Here is a 15,499-nt window from a genome sequence, read left to right as displayed (position 1 = left end):
CATAATGAAAATGGATTATCCTGTGATGTTTTTGTTTAATAAATGAAGTATAATAGCATAAAAATTCTCTAATTATGTCTTTTTGAGCTTCGTTAAAACTTTTATTCTAATTTTATAAAAAAAAAACATTTGTGTTATATTTTCGAGACGTTAAACAAATTCAAGAAATCCATCTGGATTACGAAGCGGACATCTGTCATATTGTCTCCCAGTCATCCGAATAACGAAGCGGGACACTGTAATTGAATTTCGAATAAAAAATTAGTTATCGGTTACGATCCAGTTTAGCTTTGCCAGGAATTTTAAGACCTTTCCTACCAGTCCAAATATTCCAAATATTTCGGTTGCGAAATACGCTCTCTAGATCTTTTAACCTTTCACTTTGAAAAACCGTTATTAGGAATAATTCAACGGTATTTCCTTATAAGCACGAAATTTTCGCCTGGCTAATCTTTAAAACATATCCAAAAATGAAAAAAAAGAACGTATGACGCGTTTTCGAGTAATCCTCATAAAACCTAGTTTTGGAGGGGAGGGTAGGGATGTGGGGAAAAATGGGTGCTTTATTAAAGGTCCCAGGGTCGACTTGTGGGGGGATCCTCTGAAAATCCTAAGTCTCTGTCTCTAATTGTTTGGGCTCTGTGCGTGGTAATGCCGGCTTCAGACCGGAGGTTTAGCCCAGTTCCCGAAGGTCTCAAAAATCTTAATAAGAAGCAATTTTATTGATTTTTCAAAATCTAATGAATTATTTTCCTTTAGTATTTAATCCTAAACAACAATTTCCTAAAAAATCATGCCTGATGTAGAATTAGAGGAGTTAAGCTAAATGGCTAAGCCTTAGGTCTGAAGCCCGTGTAACGCCCGTAATCTTTTCAAGAAACCCGAGCAACTCGTATATTTTTTCAAGGAACCCGGGAATCTAATATTTTTTCAAGGAACCCAGGAAACTCATATTTTTTCAGGGAACCCGAGGAACTTAAATATTTTTTCAGAGACCCGGGGAACCCATACATTTTTCGGGGAACCGAGAATTCGAACCACTCTAATTGTAGGTTCAGCCGTTGACTGGGTTAAGAATTGTCAAATGGTCCGTGCGCTCTAAACTAAATGATAAATGTTTCAATGGTCCGGAAATTATCCGAGTGTCGGCTAACGCTGTTTTTTATTGTTTCAATTTAAAGTTTTTGCAGAATTCTTGAACGTATAACATTGAACTGTTAGATATTATTTAAGCCATTTATTTAAGGTGACATAAACCGTATTAAAATTGATAGTTCTACTCTATAAACTAACCTTTCATCTCAGTTTGTGTAAAACGAGATCTTAGAAATTTCACATGAAAAACTTCTTTATGGATATGCTTTTTATTGAGTCTTTAATCTTAATTTCTTATCTATGAAAATATCCACTCGAAATTGAAGTGAATGTTCTGTGATGGGAACGAAGGAAATACATTCATCCTTTTCATGTCTGTCGACTGTTGGGAATATCAAAGTGCTTTTGGCTGAGCTTTAAGCGCACACAAGGCAAAACGGAAACGAAGCGTAAATATTTGTTTTGTCGCTACGCGCATGATGGCTTTCTAATCGTTAGATTTATTGCAAGAACTTGTGCTCTGTTGACGTCTTAAAAATATTTTAATAACCCTCTCGCTCATTTTTCCCAGGAAACTCTCGGACTAGCCAAAAATGTCAGACCAATGTCTTACAAATAAAAGGACCACACAAGAAACAAAAATTAATTTTCTAATTTCCCATCTGACGCATTTTATTGACTTTCATCACGTGAAATAACCCATCCATGTGTCACATCAGAACCTCTAAGAGGTGAATAGTCTTCTATCTACAGCCATGAAGAATAAAATTGTTTTCTCATTTCATTAGAGCATTTCCAGTCAGGAAAATACTTGTCTCGGCAAAAGAGACATCATGGAAAAAGCTTCCTCTTTCCCTACAAAAACTTTATGCGGAAATACCTTTTTTTGCCTTATTTATTCAGGAAATTTCACACTGAAGTCGACCTTTTGTCATCCTGTGTACATTTAAATTTTCCAAGACTATATCTTCTGTTAGCGCAGAACGGCCTAAAATGCTACAAATTTCGTGAGTGATTGCTCAATTTTTGGGGCGTTTAAAAAGCTTGCAATATGCAGAACATAAGAGTTTTCAATTTTCTTGATCCTCCTCAGTGAATTTTAACTGTCTGTGTAAATGAAAAAAAAAACAGGTTCAGAAAATTCAATTTATAGAGTTAGATTATGTTCATGGAAAACTTTTTTAAACTGAATTTTAAATAGTTTTATCGGTTTGAAAGTTTTGTTTAACACATTTAATTTTGTGTTTTTGATAATGAGGTGTGTTTTTTTATTAAAGAATACTAAATCCTTTGTTTAAAGCTTCAATATTTTTATTTCTATTACCTGGTTAGAAAAATACCAATTTTTACTGTTCAATTTTACAACGCTAAAGACTCTAAAAGAGGCTAAAAACTTACGACTTAGTCAAATATGTTTTTCGACTATACCCACTATACCCCATACTTTAAAACAATATAGAAACTAGAACTGATTAATAAGGAGCTTCTGTAATACGATACGACATAAGCGAACCACTCCTCACAAATTAAAAGTTAATGAGATCCGAATGTCCTATTTCATATTGCAAGTTTAACATAAATATAATATTTAGAAAAAATGTATTGTTTGAAGATTTTAGTAATTCAAAAATATAATAATTCTACGAGAAATTTTATAATTTCTTTTAGATTGTTCGGGGAGAACAATTTACGTAATGGGTGTTTTTTCTTAACTCTTTCCGGACCACAACATATCCAGCGAACGAATTTCAGTAAAACTCACTTTATTGTAAGTCTTACTGGTCAAATATGATACTTTTGTAGAGAAAGAATTTTCTCCGCCTCTGGGAAATTGGAAAACTCATGTGAACTCTCGTCCCCAAATGAACGCAAAAAATAGAAACTTGGACAAACTTCAATTTTCCAAAAGCCAATAATATCAATTTTGTGAATTATTTTTGCATGTCAAATGACTCCTTTACAATGTTGATCACTAAAACAAGAAGAATTATTGACCAGTATCTTGTGGGATGTCCAGGAAGTGGTCAAGAAGACACCAAATTCCTGCTTGCCAACAGATACCTCAACATATTTCACACAATAACACTTTAACACACATTTCTTTCAACACGATGTTATTGTAGACACATTAAAGTTTCCCAAGAGTCAAAAAAACACTTCCTGGACAATCTGGATTCATCATTATCAGGAAAAATTTTCCCGAGGAAAATCAGCACACTTCTATCTGTCAAACAATCCGTCAGAATGTAAAAAAAGACACTCCAATAACACTTGTGCTTGGAATTTTCGAGGGAACATTCTAAGGTTCGTCGGACTGCTCCATGGATAAGTCCAGAATAATCCGTTCGCATCAATGACAAATCTGAAAAGATTGTTCACCAGAAATTTTACATAAATAAGAAACTCACAGCTTCAGAAGGACAATCGTTGAACTCGCTGTATCGACTTACAAAGAAAATAGGGTAAATGTCCTAATTCAAAACTATTTCCAGACGCTTTGACTTTGACAGAAGATTCAACACATCATAGTTTATATTTTTTCTGAAGAGAATTACATAAATTTGCTCCTTGACTCTTCTAGAGTGTTACTGTTTTGTGAAAATTCTTTAGATATAATTTAAAAGCTTCTTAAATACAAGAAAAATACGCGAGCGTAAAATGCTTCTATTGGAAACAAATAAATCCAAATGGAGACAAGGGAAAGTTTCTAATTGGAGACAAACACTGTAAGTGTAAGTGAAACCGCGACGAAAGGCTTCCAAAACCTTGTTGAGTTGCTCCTGAGTACAGGATTTGTACTTATTCCTTGTCTTTTCTTCTTTCCCATCTAAAACAACAAGAAAATCTCTCCAAAAAAATCATATTTTCTGGGTTTCCTATTGAAGTATTTGTAGACATTTCAGAAAAACCCTTTTTGTTCACGAAATAGGTAATTATTTCATTTTAAAACTTCACGTACCATTAACAATAAAGATTAACACTTAATTTAACCAAAATTAGCCAGAAATATGATATAAATGTTAAACAAAACAAATAAACAAAAGTCATCTCATTGTGTTTTTCATTGGAAAACATGGTCGATCGAAGAAAAATTCGATGGTGAAAAGGAACACTTTTAATTTTTCTGAGAAATTAACAAATTAAAATGTGTGAATATGAATGGATTTTCGCTTTATTTGGAGCAAAATTAACTAAATAATGAAACTGTGGTATAGAAAATATATAAATATAATTATTTAGTACTGTATTTATCATGATGACAATGGCGTTTCCATTTGGAGCAGGTTTTGAATTAGCTTAATTTACCCCATGTTGATAAATAAAAGCAAATGTAACCAAACATTCTTTTCTTTTCACCTTTTACATACTTTTTGGATCATGATGCTGTTTGAAGCAGTTGCGTGTTGAATTGAAGCATAGATACACTCCGCATGCTTCACATTTACAAAAGGTCCTGCTGTCTACTTTATTTTTCGTATAACACAGGTGGCACCGGCTTCTTATTTTTATCCAAACTGGACAGTGCTGGAGGGGTTGAAGTAGTTCATTAGAATGTCTAATAGTGGGAGGCGCTCGTGTCCTACTCCTATAATCACCAATGAGACATCTAGCCACTTCCTGTCTGAACTGCAGCAGTGTGAGTGATCTTCCAATGTCTTTCTCCTGTGACATTTCGTTGTAAACGATGCACGCGTTGTTTATACCAATGTCCAGAATATCAAAGAATAATTTTAGGTAGAATTTTGCCGCGCACTTTCTATCTTGCTCATAATATGACTTTTTCTGGTCCATGATATCCACCCCATTCATGTGTTGATTGTAAGTGTGGACAATTTTCAGACAATTTAGCTCCAGCTTCTGTGATGTCCCAGACTGCCGTCTCTGCACCTTCACCATTTCTGTTGGCGACATATAATTTGAGAGGAGCATGACCGAGCGATTGTCCATCCACTTTACACATACAATGCGTCCTGAACACTGCCAATCAATGTGTCCTCTCTTCATCTTCTTATCTGGATTCAGTTCTGGCAAATTTTTGCGATTTTTTTGTACGGTGCCGCATGCAAATATGTTTTTTGCAAGCAAAATGTTAAGTATTTTGTAAGTAATCAAGTTTTCCTGAGATACCCTTTCGGCTTCCGCCACATTAACGCCTTCTGCCATCAACACGTTCTCATCAAATCCTGCAAAACACTCCTCATCATCGCTATTGTCCGGAAAAGGTATGCAGATTTTTGACTTTTTCGCGACAGTGGGGATGGTTTCGCCTAGATCTGGGTTCAACTTTTCCTGGGATATTTCTTCATCATCTCCGACATCTACTTCGATGAGCTCTCTATCCTGAAATGCTCCAAAACACTCCTCATCATCGCTGTTGTCCACAAAGACTATAAAGGTTTCTTCACCATGAAAATCTTTCATTGAAGCTGTCATCTAAAATCTAAACAGAAAATCCAGAAAATATATTACGAGACACACAAGAAAAAGAGAAAATCACTAATATTACCTTTTCTGTACTTGTTCTTGGGGCAAATTGATGGAAAATCAAAGCACGCAATTCAGTCAAATATTTTTGGAAGACCTTCAGATCGAATTAGAAGACATCATAACCTCAAGTTGTCACACCAACTCACCATGTTGAAATGTTTTTATAGGGTTCGTGTCAAAAAACAATTGGCGGGATAACCTTACATTTTTACCTCAAAATCCTTGGGGACGAGAATACCCATCAAGTTTGAACAAGTTTTTTGAAAATTTAAGAAAGAATTGTTTTTCGAATTTATGCAATCTGTAATTGTTAGTTATCATACTCATTGGCCCCGAGAGGTTTTTCCTTATTCGGGTCTAGAAATATCAAAAAAGTCACAATATGTGCAAGGAAGCAGAAAATCGAAAATTCACGATTTTTGACTAAAAATATCTTAGCTCAGGAGTTAATTGGGATCCTGCAAAAAATATCCTAGATTTGGACATCCTTCTAGTTTGTAATCATCCATAAGAATCGGAATTTTATCTATTCTAAGTAGTCTAAAAAAATTCTTTTTTTCCATGGGTACCCAGAGTCCCAAAGGAGACGAAAGAGTTAAAGCGCGTGAGAACATTAGATATTCATTTCACCTTTCCCCACTTTTGACAATTTTTTCTTACCTTATGACCTCCCTGAAGAGTTTCTCCTACACAAGCATAGGAAATTTGCTTCAATATAAACATTTTCATTGTATAACGATTGTATTGTATTCATTGTATATCAACTAATAATATGCCCAATTTATATTTCTTGTAACTACAATTTTTATTGTCAAATCACACAACTTTGTGCTACTTTTTCGTGTTTTTCTTGAATATTTTCCAAATTAGTTGAGATATGTGAATGAGATTTTTATCCAAGATAACTACACATCTCTAGAATATAGCCCCATGGTAGAAAAAAATGCACGTATCTTTGGACAAGGAGGAAAATTTCTTGTATCTGGCAAAAAGTGTAAAGCAAAGTTGTGCAACTTTGTGCCACCTTCTTTTTAGCGGTAAATTGGTCTTGAACTTGTCCAATCTCACAATTTTAGCTTAAAATCATTACTCTACAAGTATTAACGATTAACCAGTACATATAAGAAGTTTCATTTCAATTTTCCTTTTAATTTAATTCAATTTATTATTATTTATAAATTATTTTTTATAAGACGACTCAAGTAACATCGAGAGGCTAGTGCGACCCCCCATTAGAAAGGTCTCAGCCTTAGCTACAACATATCAAAATTTCGTCGAAATTGGAAACACAGATTTCGAAATAATCGATTTCGAAATTACGAAAATCAATGTTTCGATTATAGCGCCCCTGTCGGTGGTCGGTCGAAGTTGTAATGCTCCAAAGAATTGTACATTTCATAAGACCTTTAATTTACACAAGAATGGCTCTAAATAAATAAAGTCTCTAAATGATTATAAGAAGTCGCACAATTTATTCTTTCATGACCAATATTTCAGGTCAGGGGGGTTGGAGGGGGTCAAATTTTTCTTGTTTGAAAGATCTGAGTCCCAGATATTACTAAACACTGAAATTTGACTTATATCGATTATGTGGGGGTCAAATTATCGAGAAAACTAGTGACACAAAGTTGTACTGCGTTTTCTCTATTTTGAGATTAACACGTTACTACAAGAAGATGGAACAACCTATGAAATCGCCGATTCAGCTATTTTCTCCTCAATTGTCAAGGAATACGATAAGACCCATGAAATAAATTAGAAATTTTTTAAAATGTATGTTCTAGAGGGGACTTTTCTGCAGATTTGGAAAAATGAAGAAACAGCACAGATAATGATGGAATTTTTACCAACCTTTAGTAATAAGCATATAAAAGGGAATATCCATGATCACTTTGTGTATGTTAGAGCTATATTGCCGAATTTTTGGAGAGCTTCCTCGCAACTACCAATTCCGCAAGAGAGGTTATCATGTCTAAAGTGTCTAAAAATAGGGTGGTACAAAGTTGTATGATTTGACGGTATTTCTATTCATTTGGGATTTCGCCAGTCATGATAAATGTTTACGAAATATCAACTGGATTGATCAAGATCAGAATCGCAAAAAGCCCAAAATCCCGAATGGATTAAAATCCAAAATATCCAAAATCTCGAATGAACCAGAATTCTGAATGCATTCAAATTCCAAAAAGTCAAAATCCCAAGAAACCAAAATACCGAATGGGCCACAATTCCGATAAGCCAAAACCCCGAATTGGACCAAATTCTAAATTAGATCCAAATCCTAAAAGCCAAATTCATGAGAACTCAAAATCCCCGATAAACTAATCTCCCAAAAATCAAAATTCATGAAAGTCCAAAGTGTGATAGCCAAAGTCCCGAATATTAAAAGTGTCATAACTACTCCCGGATTGTACCCGCACTTGTTAGATCGACATTATTTTAATAATTTGTTGTTGATCGACATTATTTTATGAACACTTTTGATGAATTATTTCTGAAACTATCATTCACAGTGACAATATTAGTTAGATTATTTTAAAACTTTTCCAAAAAATAATGAAAAGAAATATGATTTATGAATTCACTTAATTTTATCTGTGCAATATGTTACGTATAATGAAAAATGATCTTTACAGTCAACAGAAAGCTCTAAAAGAAAAACTTCTAAATCTTTCGCTAATTCACTCTCTCAAGTTCAAAATTTATGCATTATTGGCCTCTAAAAAAGATTGTTATGTGTTTCAAATCCCCTCACAGTTTAGACTCACACTGAATTTTTCTTTTACTGTCTTCCCATCTTGCAGGCGCCCCCGCGGATAACTGTGCTGAGCTACACCCCCTGGCATCTTTGGAGAGACGGTAAGAGTAGCAATGAACTTTTTTATGAAGTGCGTATCTCCTATGAAATCCATCCAATTCATTTCGTGTCTCGCCTCACTTTTATGCGGAAATTGAAATGTCTCTCGCTCATTGTGTCTTCCTTCTTTTCCTACCGCAAAAGCCCGTCAACTGTGATGTTGCTGAGAGAGTGAAAAGTGTGGGGGCTACCCCATACTTTTTCCTTGACAATTTGAGGCATGATCAACTTTCAGTGGGAAGGTTCTTTTTACAGCGCTACCCCATGTAAAGCTCCTTGTGAGCTTTTTGTGCTCTAGCCGGCTCGATTCGTGGAGTGTGATAAAAATTGTATACGTGACTGTTGTGGGTAGACTCAGAAGAATGAATAATTCCATCACAAAAGATAATTACCACTGAGCAATTAAACGCACATTAATTTTCCTCGCTCCGACACCATCGGAATAACAATGATACAACAATGCAATGTTGTGCAAAAGTGTCTCATTCTCCATGTGATGCGGGTCTTCTTGGAGACAACCCCGATAATTCTCCAAACTATCCCCATTCTGAAATGTGAAACTTTGAAAACTTCCCTAATTACTCGTATTTAGCTTCCATCAAAAGCTTCCCAGGGTTTCCGTTGCCATAGATCCTTTCATGCGATTAACATAAATACTTAAATACTGTGCATCTATCTCAAATATTTTTTTCTCACACTTTTCTCTTCTTAATAAAAGCTAACTTTAAAATTTCTCTGCTGTATGCTGTATCCCACATGAAAATTTTCTTTTAAGAACTTCTCTGTACAAGACTACACCTGCACAATTTCACAGTGAATTTGTTTCATCTCGTCTATATTTCGGTGTCATCTTCACTTTATGTGTGTGTACTCATTGCCGCTCTGAATATGGATAGAGAAGTGAGCGTGTATGACAGCCTGCTGATACCAAAATCACACTAACACACATACGTACTCACACACATTGCCGCTCTGAGGTGTTCAGTGCAGCAGCACAATGCGTTCGTCGTCGTTGGAATTTGCTTAAAATTAAAATTTAGATATTTTTTTCTTTAGTATTATATTTTTATTATCTAATTGAATATTTAATCAATTAAATATTTTAAGCATTAGTTCAATTAAATTCTATTAGTAGATATCAAAAATTGATTAAACGTTGTAAAAGAAATGCAAAATGGAGATATTGAAAAACCTGAGTAGAGATGAAACCAAGTTTTATTTTAACAAATTATTGGCGTTTTATAAAAACGGTAGACTTTCTATCTTTGTCAGAGATTTTATCGTCCAATCGGGAGTTCACGTTTTTTGTGTAATTATTTAAAAGTAAGTTCGCCATCGGTCTTAAAGCCATCTTAAAAATATTTTCACTGACAGCTCCACATACTGGGCATAATTGTTCAATATCAGTTACAAAACCTTCCGACCGAACACTTTCTAATGTAACTTCTATCACTTTTCCTAAAACCATTCTGACCTGAATTTATTGGCTAGAAAACCTTCAATCAGGGCTTGGCGATAAGGCGATAATTCCTTTGGAGTTTGTCCAAAATAAACAGTCACAGTCGGAATTCACAGAATATTTCTGGCTTCGCGAATGTCGAACAGCTCAAAAATCCTTCTTAGGTGCCTCACTGGATCACTAGATCACAGAATATCACATCAAAGATTTTTAAATAAAGTAGAATCACTGAAAATTAGTATTTTTACTGGGGAACTCAAATTTATTCGACTTTCTTTGTCTCCACTTGACGTAACGGCTTGTTTTGATAAGAAGTATATGCTTTATTAGGCAATTAACACAAAAAACGAATCATGCATAAATCGTATTAATTTGTTGAGATGAAACGCGAGTGAAACATTTATGAAATTTCATTGAGTATTATAAATTAAATTTTGAATTACTGATACTCTAACGAAAAAAATTTCAACGAAAAGAAATCTTTAAATTATTTTTTGAACGATTTTAATTTTAACGCTTGCTTAAACAATATTTATTATTTCTTTAATAATAAACATAATGACAAAAAATTGTAACTGAACCACTTTGCTAACAATTTTTTTCTTTAAGACACAAAGTTAAGTTTGAATATTTAAGTACTTAATTTAGGAGTTATTGGGAAAAGTATCACATGTAATATAAAATAGTACTCATGGCCAAAGAAAAATAAAACAAGTAAAATAAATACTGAAAATATTTAAAAACAAATATACATACCCTAGGTTATATTTTTGTTTAAAAAAGGTTCTTCCGGGAGTTGGATTTTCTGGAGTTATTCCCGTATTTTGAGTCATTCAAAACTACAAAAAAATCACTGAATTTCTGGTTTTCATCACTAAAAATCGTCTTAGGTTATCCAGAGACTTACTTTTCTAACATTTAATCACGGTTAACTGTGCAACTGAGCTTCAATCTTGCAGAAAAAACCTCATGGAATGAACTATCCGGGAGTTATTCACGTATTTTGTGTCATTCAAAACTACACAAAAATCACTTAATTTCTCGTTAAAATTACTGAAAACCTATTTTCGATGATCGAAAGAATCACTTTTCTAACATTTATTGACGATCCGCTAAACAAATGAGGCCCCATTCTTGCATAAAGTCCATCCGGGAGTTAACTATCAGGAAGTTATTGATGTATTTTGATTGCGTTAAAACTAGTAAAAATTGACTAAATTTCGAGTAAAAATCACTGAAGACTACTTGCACATGAATCACAGAACGAAGTTTTATCGATTTCGAAGCCCCATTTAATAACTTTAAGCCCCATTTTTGAAGTAAAATATCGGGAGTCCATTTGACACTTTAAAATTAGGTTATGTTTCGTTCTTTTAGCGATTTTAACCATTTCTTAGACTGTTTTCGCTAGTTTTTCATCACCGTATCTTAAAAAATCACTTGTTTTAAGTAATTTGAATGTTATTTTTTCACAAAAACTTAAGAAATTAGCGAAAAACTAAGAAAATGTGGGAGCATCCCGCATGCAAACAACTGAGCATTCTAAAACTCGCACACTAACGCAAAACCGCATCAGCAGGCTGTCATACACGCTCACTTCCCTATCCATATTCAGAGCGGCAATGGCTGCTGCACTGAACACCTCAGAGCGGCAATGTGTGCGAGTACGTATGTGTGTTAGTGTGATTTTGGTATCAGCAGGCTGTCATACACGCTCACTTCCCTATCCATATTCAGAGCGGCAATGCGTTCAGATAGAGAAAACGGTGTTTTACAAAGGTGTGGATGAATAAATTTTCTATAAAAATATGTCCTCTCGGTATTTTTTCAAATTTACGGAAGCTTGTAATGAAGCGAATCAAAAAGTGATAATACCCCATGTCTGGTATTATTTGCCCCAGAATTTTTGAGAATGGTCACAAAATTACCTTTTAGAAATTGGCTCGATAAACGTATTTCCTTACAAAATAGAGGAAAATGACTTTCACAAAGTTGTAGAGCGGTAAATTTCCTATAAAACTACGCTAATTAGAAATTTACGTAATTTTAAACGATAATTTAAAAAAATATATACGTTTTGTGAATTTTTGCCCCAGCCTCCCATATATTATAATAAAAATAGTGATCATATTATATTTCTATCAGTTTCTGACTAATCCTTCTTTCGCCTTAATCCGAAAAATGGCTTAGTTAGTGGGAAACTGATGGGAATTTAGTCTAATCATTATCTTGATTATAATTACTTTAAGCCGTCCTTCGACTAAAGTTGTAAGTCTATCTAGGGCATTAGGATCAGGAATTAGGGGAAATGCTTATAATTTTGTCCAGTTTCTTATTTTGGACACTTTGAGGATAACATTGGACACTAAAAATAAATTGATTAAAATGATGGATTTTTATTCCAATATCTGATGAATAATGAATTCTATCTAAATATTTGTTCTTTTTGGAAGATTTTAACACTAAATACGTTAAAATTTGAATATGATTTGAGTTGAAATTGCTTTGTTGAAAATTCAGTGTGAGCAATTGCTTACGAGAAATATGACAGAACTTCGTGGCTTACTTCAGTCTTATTTAGTTTTGGAGAAGTACTAACAAAGTTTGTTCGCTGTTTTTGAGTGATATTATTGAATATTCATTGAATATTGTGTTGATTCACGTTACTGATGATTTGTACATTTGACCTGAAGTGAGATTTGCCTTGTGAATTATATTTTTCGTGTGAAAAATGGGAAATTTTTTAAGACATTTACCAGTGAGGTGATGGCTCTTATTTTGGACAGGTGTTTTTCTCACGAAATTTCGTGAAGTTTTAGCTTTTGTGATGACTAGGTTGGACAAATGCCTGGAGAAACAAAGGAGCATCATCTCTACGAAAGAGATGCAGTGAGAAATGCCTTGAAAGGCTCCCGGAAAGGGCAGGGAATGAGCGAATCCGCACGTACTTGGAGTACCGAAGTCAACTCACTTTAATGAATGATATGGAAAGTTTCTGGGCTTCTTGTGACATTCCACGTTTCCCTTACATGACCAGGAAGAGGACTTGGTAAGATTGGTTCATAAAATGAAGAACAATGGGCATCCTGTTGAGGCGGATTAGCTATTTAAATTTACAGCCAAGTTGTCCAAATTAATAACCAAGTTGTCCAAAATAAGAGCCAAATTCACCTTTACATATCAATTTATTTTTAAACGTATTAAAACTAATTTCAGTAAAAATAAGATGATAAATAGCTTGCCAAGTTTCTAAACAACCCTTCTGAAAATAGAGTAACAAGAAATGTCAATTAGTATAGAAAATATCGCACTTCAAACTTGGAACTTCGATGCTTATAAGCAGACTGTCCAAAATTATGAGCACTTCCCCTATAGGTTCTCCGCCTCAATTTCCCTTAAGTGATCCTTTCTTGTAAAATTTTACGGGCTAAATATTCTTAAGGATCAGACTGAGTCTATCTAGCCTTGTCATGAGTCCGAACATTTTGCAAATCATGGGATTGAAAAGAGTTAAAACTTTTCAGGGGTCTCAAAAAATTTATTCATAAAGTTGAATAGTAGATTTTTTTAAAACATTATTTTATTATTAGGACGCACTTGTTGCTGCGGCGAAGGGGGAAATCGCAGTCGAAGCGCTCTGACCATGAATGTTCCTGCTGATCACTCAATCAGTCGCCCCAAAAGTGTCTCCCGCTCTGCCGAGCTTCAGTCATCGAAGCCCCTCAGTCGCACCTACAAGAGCTCACCCAATCTCGTGGAATTGGCCGAAAGGGCTCAGAATGAGTGTGAATTGGTTTGCATCAAACACACTCCCATTTTGGTTGAAACAAAAGCCCGAAGTTCTGCTAAGCCTCAGCGTCCAATGCGTCTGTGCGAGTACACCAAGCCCACGGCAGCTTCAAATGCTCGTTTGGTGAGAAATGATTCGGACAGTGGATGTGGACAGAGTATTTCATCGAATGGTTCGGATAAACAGCGTGTCAGGAAGACTATCAAAGTACCCAAACCACGAGACCCCTATGCAAAGAAGAATTACAATATTGAGACCTTGGCTCCTCCATTCGCTTGTTGGCGAGGTGGAGCCGGTCAGGGAGGTTATCCGGAAATCTGGCGCCTGGCCAGTGTTTACCAGCATGCTTACAAGCCCGTGGAGCAACGCAAGAGAAACCTCCTGGCCACAGTTTATCAGTAAAATTTTTTGCCTTTTTTATTCTCTGCCTCTGACCAGCCTCTCTCTTGGCAGCTTATGAGTCCACGTGATAATTGAGAGCATATCTATCTTTTCCATGACCATCAACTGTTGTTGAATTAATTGCATTGGTAAGATGATCGTACTTTCTGAGGAAGTATTCAGTTTTGTGCGTATCACAGAGATTCATCGCCAATTGCCACCACAGTCTCTCCGTAAAGATCGTCTGGGAGGTCTTAAGAGGATTCTTGAGGTGCCTGAAGACACTACAGAGCAACTCCTCAGTGGCATTTGTAACATCCTTAGAATTCACATAGTTTTTGCACTGTAGATCTGGAAATTCAATTAAATTGATCTGCTTGGTACATTTAACTGCATTCTTTGATGTCTTGGTGGCTTCATCCGGATATTCTGTGTAAATGTTCAATTTGGAATCCCTGAATAGTTTTTCGAGTACTTTTCGCCACACTTCCACGCGTCCTTGGGCTACATCCAAAGCTGTTGTGCGATTTTTTACAAAAATAACATTAGGTCCATCTGGACAAATCCTATTTCCCGTGTTGAACTTCATCATTTCAGCAAATATAACATGCTTCATCAAATTCATGTCCAAATAGTCATTCTGAACTATCAAAAGGACATGGCACAGGGATAAAGCAAACATTATCATCTTTATTGTGTCTGCTTCATTTGTGAAGGATTCCTGGAAATCCAGTAAAATGGTCCGGTCATTTGTTATAAACATCTGCAGTCCACTTAAATTTCTGCCCTCTCTAAATTCCGGAAATATTTTCCTATCATCAGCACTCTTAAGTCTCTCCTGAACCAGGCTGTTGAGAATTGTACTCTTCCCGCTACCTTTGGTCCCAATAACCCCCACGACTTTGAAGAAAACATTCGAGTCACTGAGATACTCTGAAGCTCTCTTGTTCATCTCGAAATTTGAATAAACAAGTTCACAGGGTTTAGTCATTTCCTGAACCTGATGATGTTCCTCTTCCTTTGGAGGTTCAACTTTTGTCACCACCTGAACAGCTGGTTTAGCAATAGATACACTTGCATTGTCTTGCTCAGGATTCTCAACCTTTTCCTTAGGCTTCAAGAGAATCTTTGGTTTTTTGTCTTCCGGCTTCTCCCTCACAGGATCCTTCTTGGCAATTTGGACCTTTTTGGCCAGTCGCTGTTGCTGATTCTGTATAAAGCAATTCATTTTAAAATGAACAAAAAATCGATTTTGTTTATATTTTACCTGCTGAGAAAATTTCTTCATTTTCTTTCCACCTTCAGACATTTTTTCTCTGTGGAAAATTAATGAAAATTGGGAAAAATACACTTGTTCACACGATTAAAATCAAAACAAACTAACATAACCTCAACAAGAGAAAGTCGGTGGTGAATATTGAAGGCAAAA

The 15,499-nt window shown here is 35.2% G+C and overlaps 3 protein-coding genes across 3 annotated transcripts in view; 1 reads left to right on the top strand and 2 right to left on the bottom strand.

The window, feature by feature from the left end:
* The window catches only part of LOC129802079 (uncharacterized), a 30,848-nt gene extending 16,388 nt beyond the window's left edge, over positions 1-14,460 (top strand). The window contains exon 3 of the mRNA XM_055847644.1: positions 13,490-14,460. Coding sequence (XP_055703619.1) covers positions 13,490-14,091 — 602 coding nt within the window. The 3' untranslated portion in view covers positions 14,092-14,460. The remainder of the gene's footprint in view (positions 1-13,489) is intronic.
* On the bottom strand, positions 4,456-5,909 carry LOC129802093 (uncharacterized). Its single transcript, XM_055847666.1, has 2 exons — positions 5,603-5,909; positions 4,456-5,536 (listed from the first exon to the last, which is right to left on the bottom strand). Exon 2 carries the CDS (start codon positions 5,527-5,529, stop codon positions 4,456-4,458), a length of 1,074 nt encoding a protein of 357 aa, XP_055703641.1. The 5' UTR covers positions 5,530-5,536; positions 5,603-5,909.
* On the bottom strand, positions 13,417-15,462 carry LOC129802085 (protein SMG9). Its single transcript, XM_055847655.1, has 2 exons — positions 15,338-15,462; positions 13,417-15,280 (listed from the first exon to the last, which is right to left on the bottom strand). The coding sequence occupies exons 1-2, from the start codon at positions 15,377-15,379 to the stop codon at positions 14,144-14,146; spliced, it is 1,179 nt and encodes a 392-aa protein (XP_055703630.1). The 5' UTR covers positions 15,380-15,462; the 3' UTR covers positions 13,417-14,143.
* Between the last annotated feature and the right edge of the window lie 37 nt (positions 15,463-15,499).

The sequence above is a fragment of the Phlebotomus papatasi genome, chromosome 1 (assembly GCF_024763615.1).
Source record: "Phlebotomus papatasi isolate M1 chromosome 1, Ppap_2.1, whole genome shotgun sequence".
Classification (NCBI taxonomy): domain Eukaryota; kingdom Metazoa; phylum Arthropoda; class Insecta; order Diptera; family Psychodidae; genus Phlebotomus; species Phlebotomus papatasi.
Note: the sequence above shows the minus strand (reverse complement) of the source record. Positions and strands in the feature narration are given on the sequence as shown.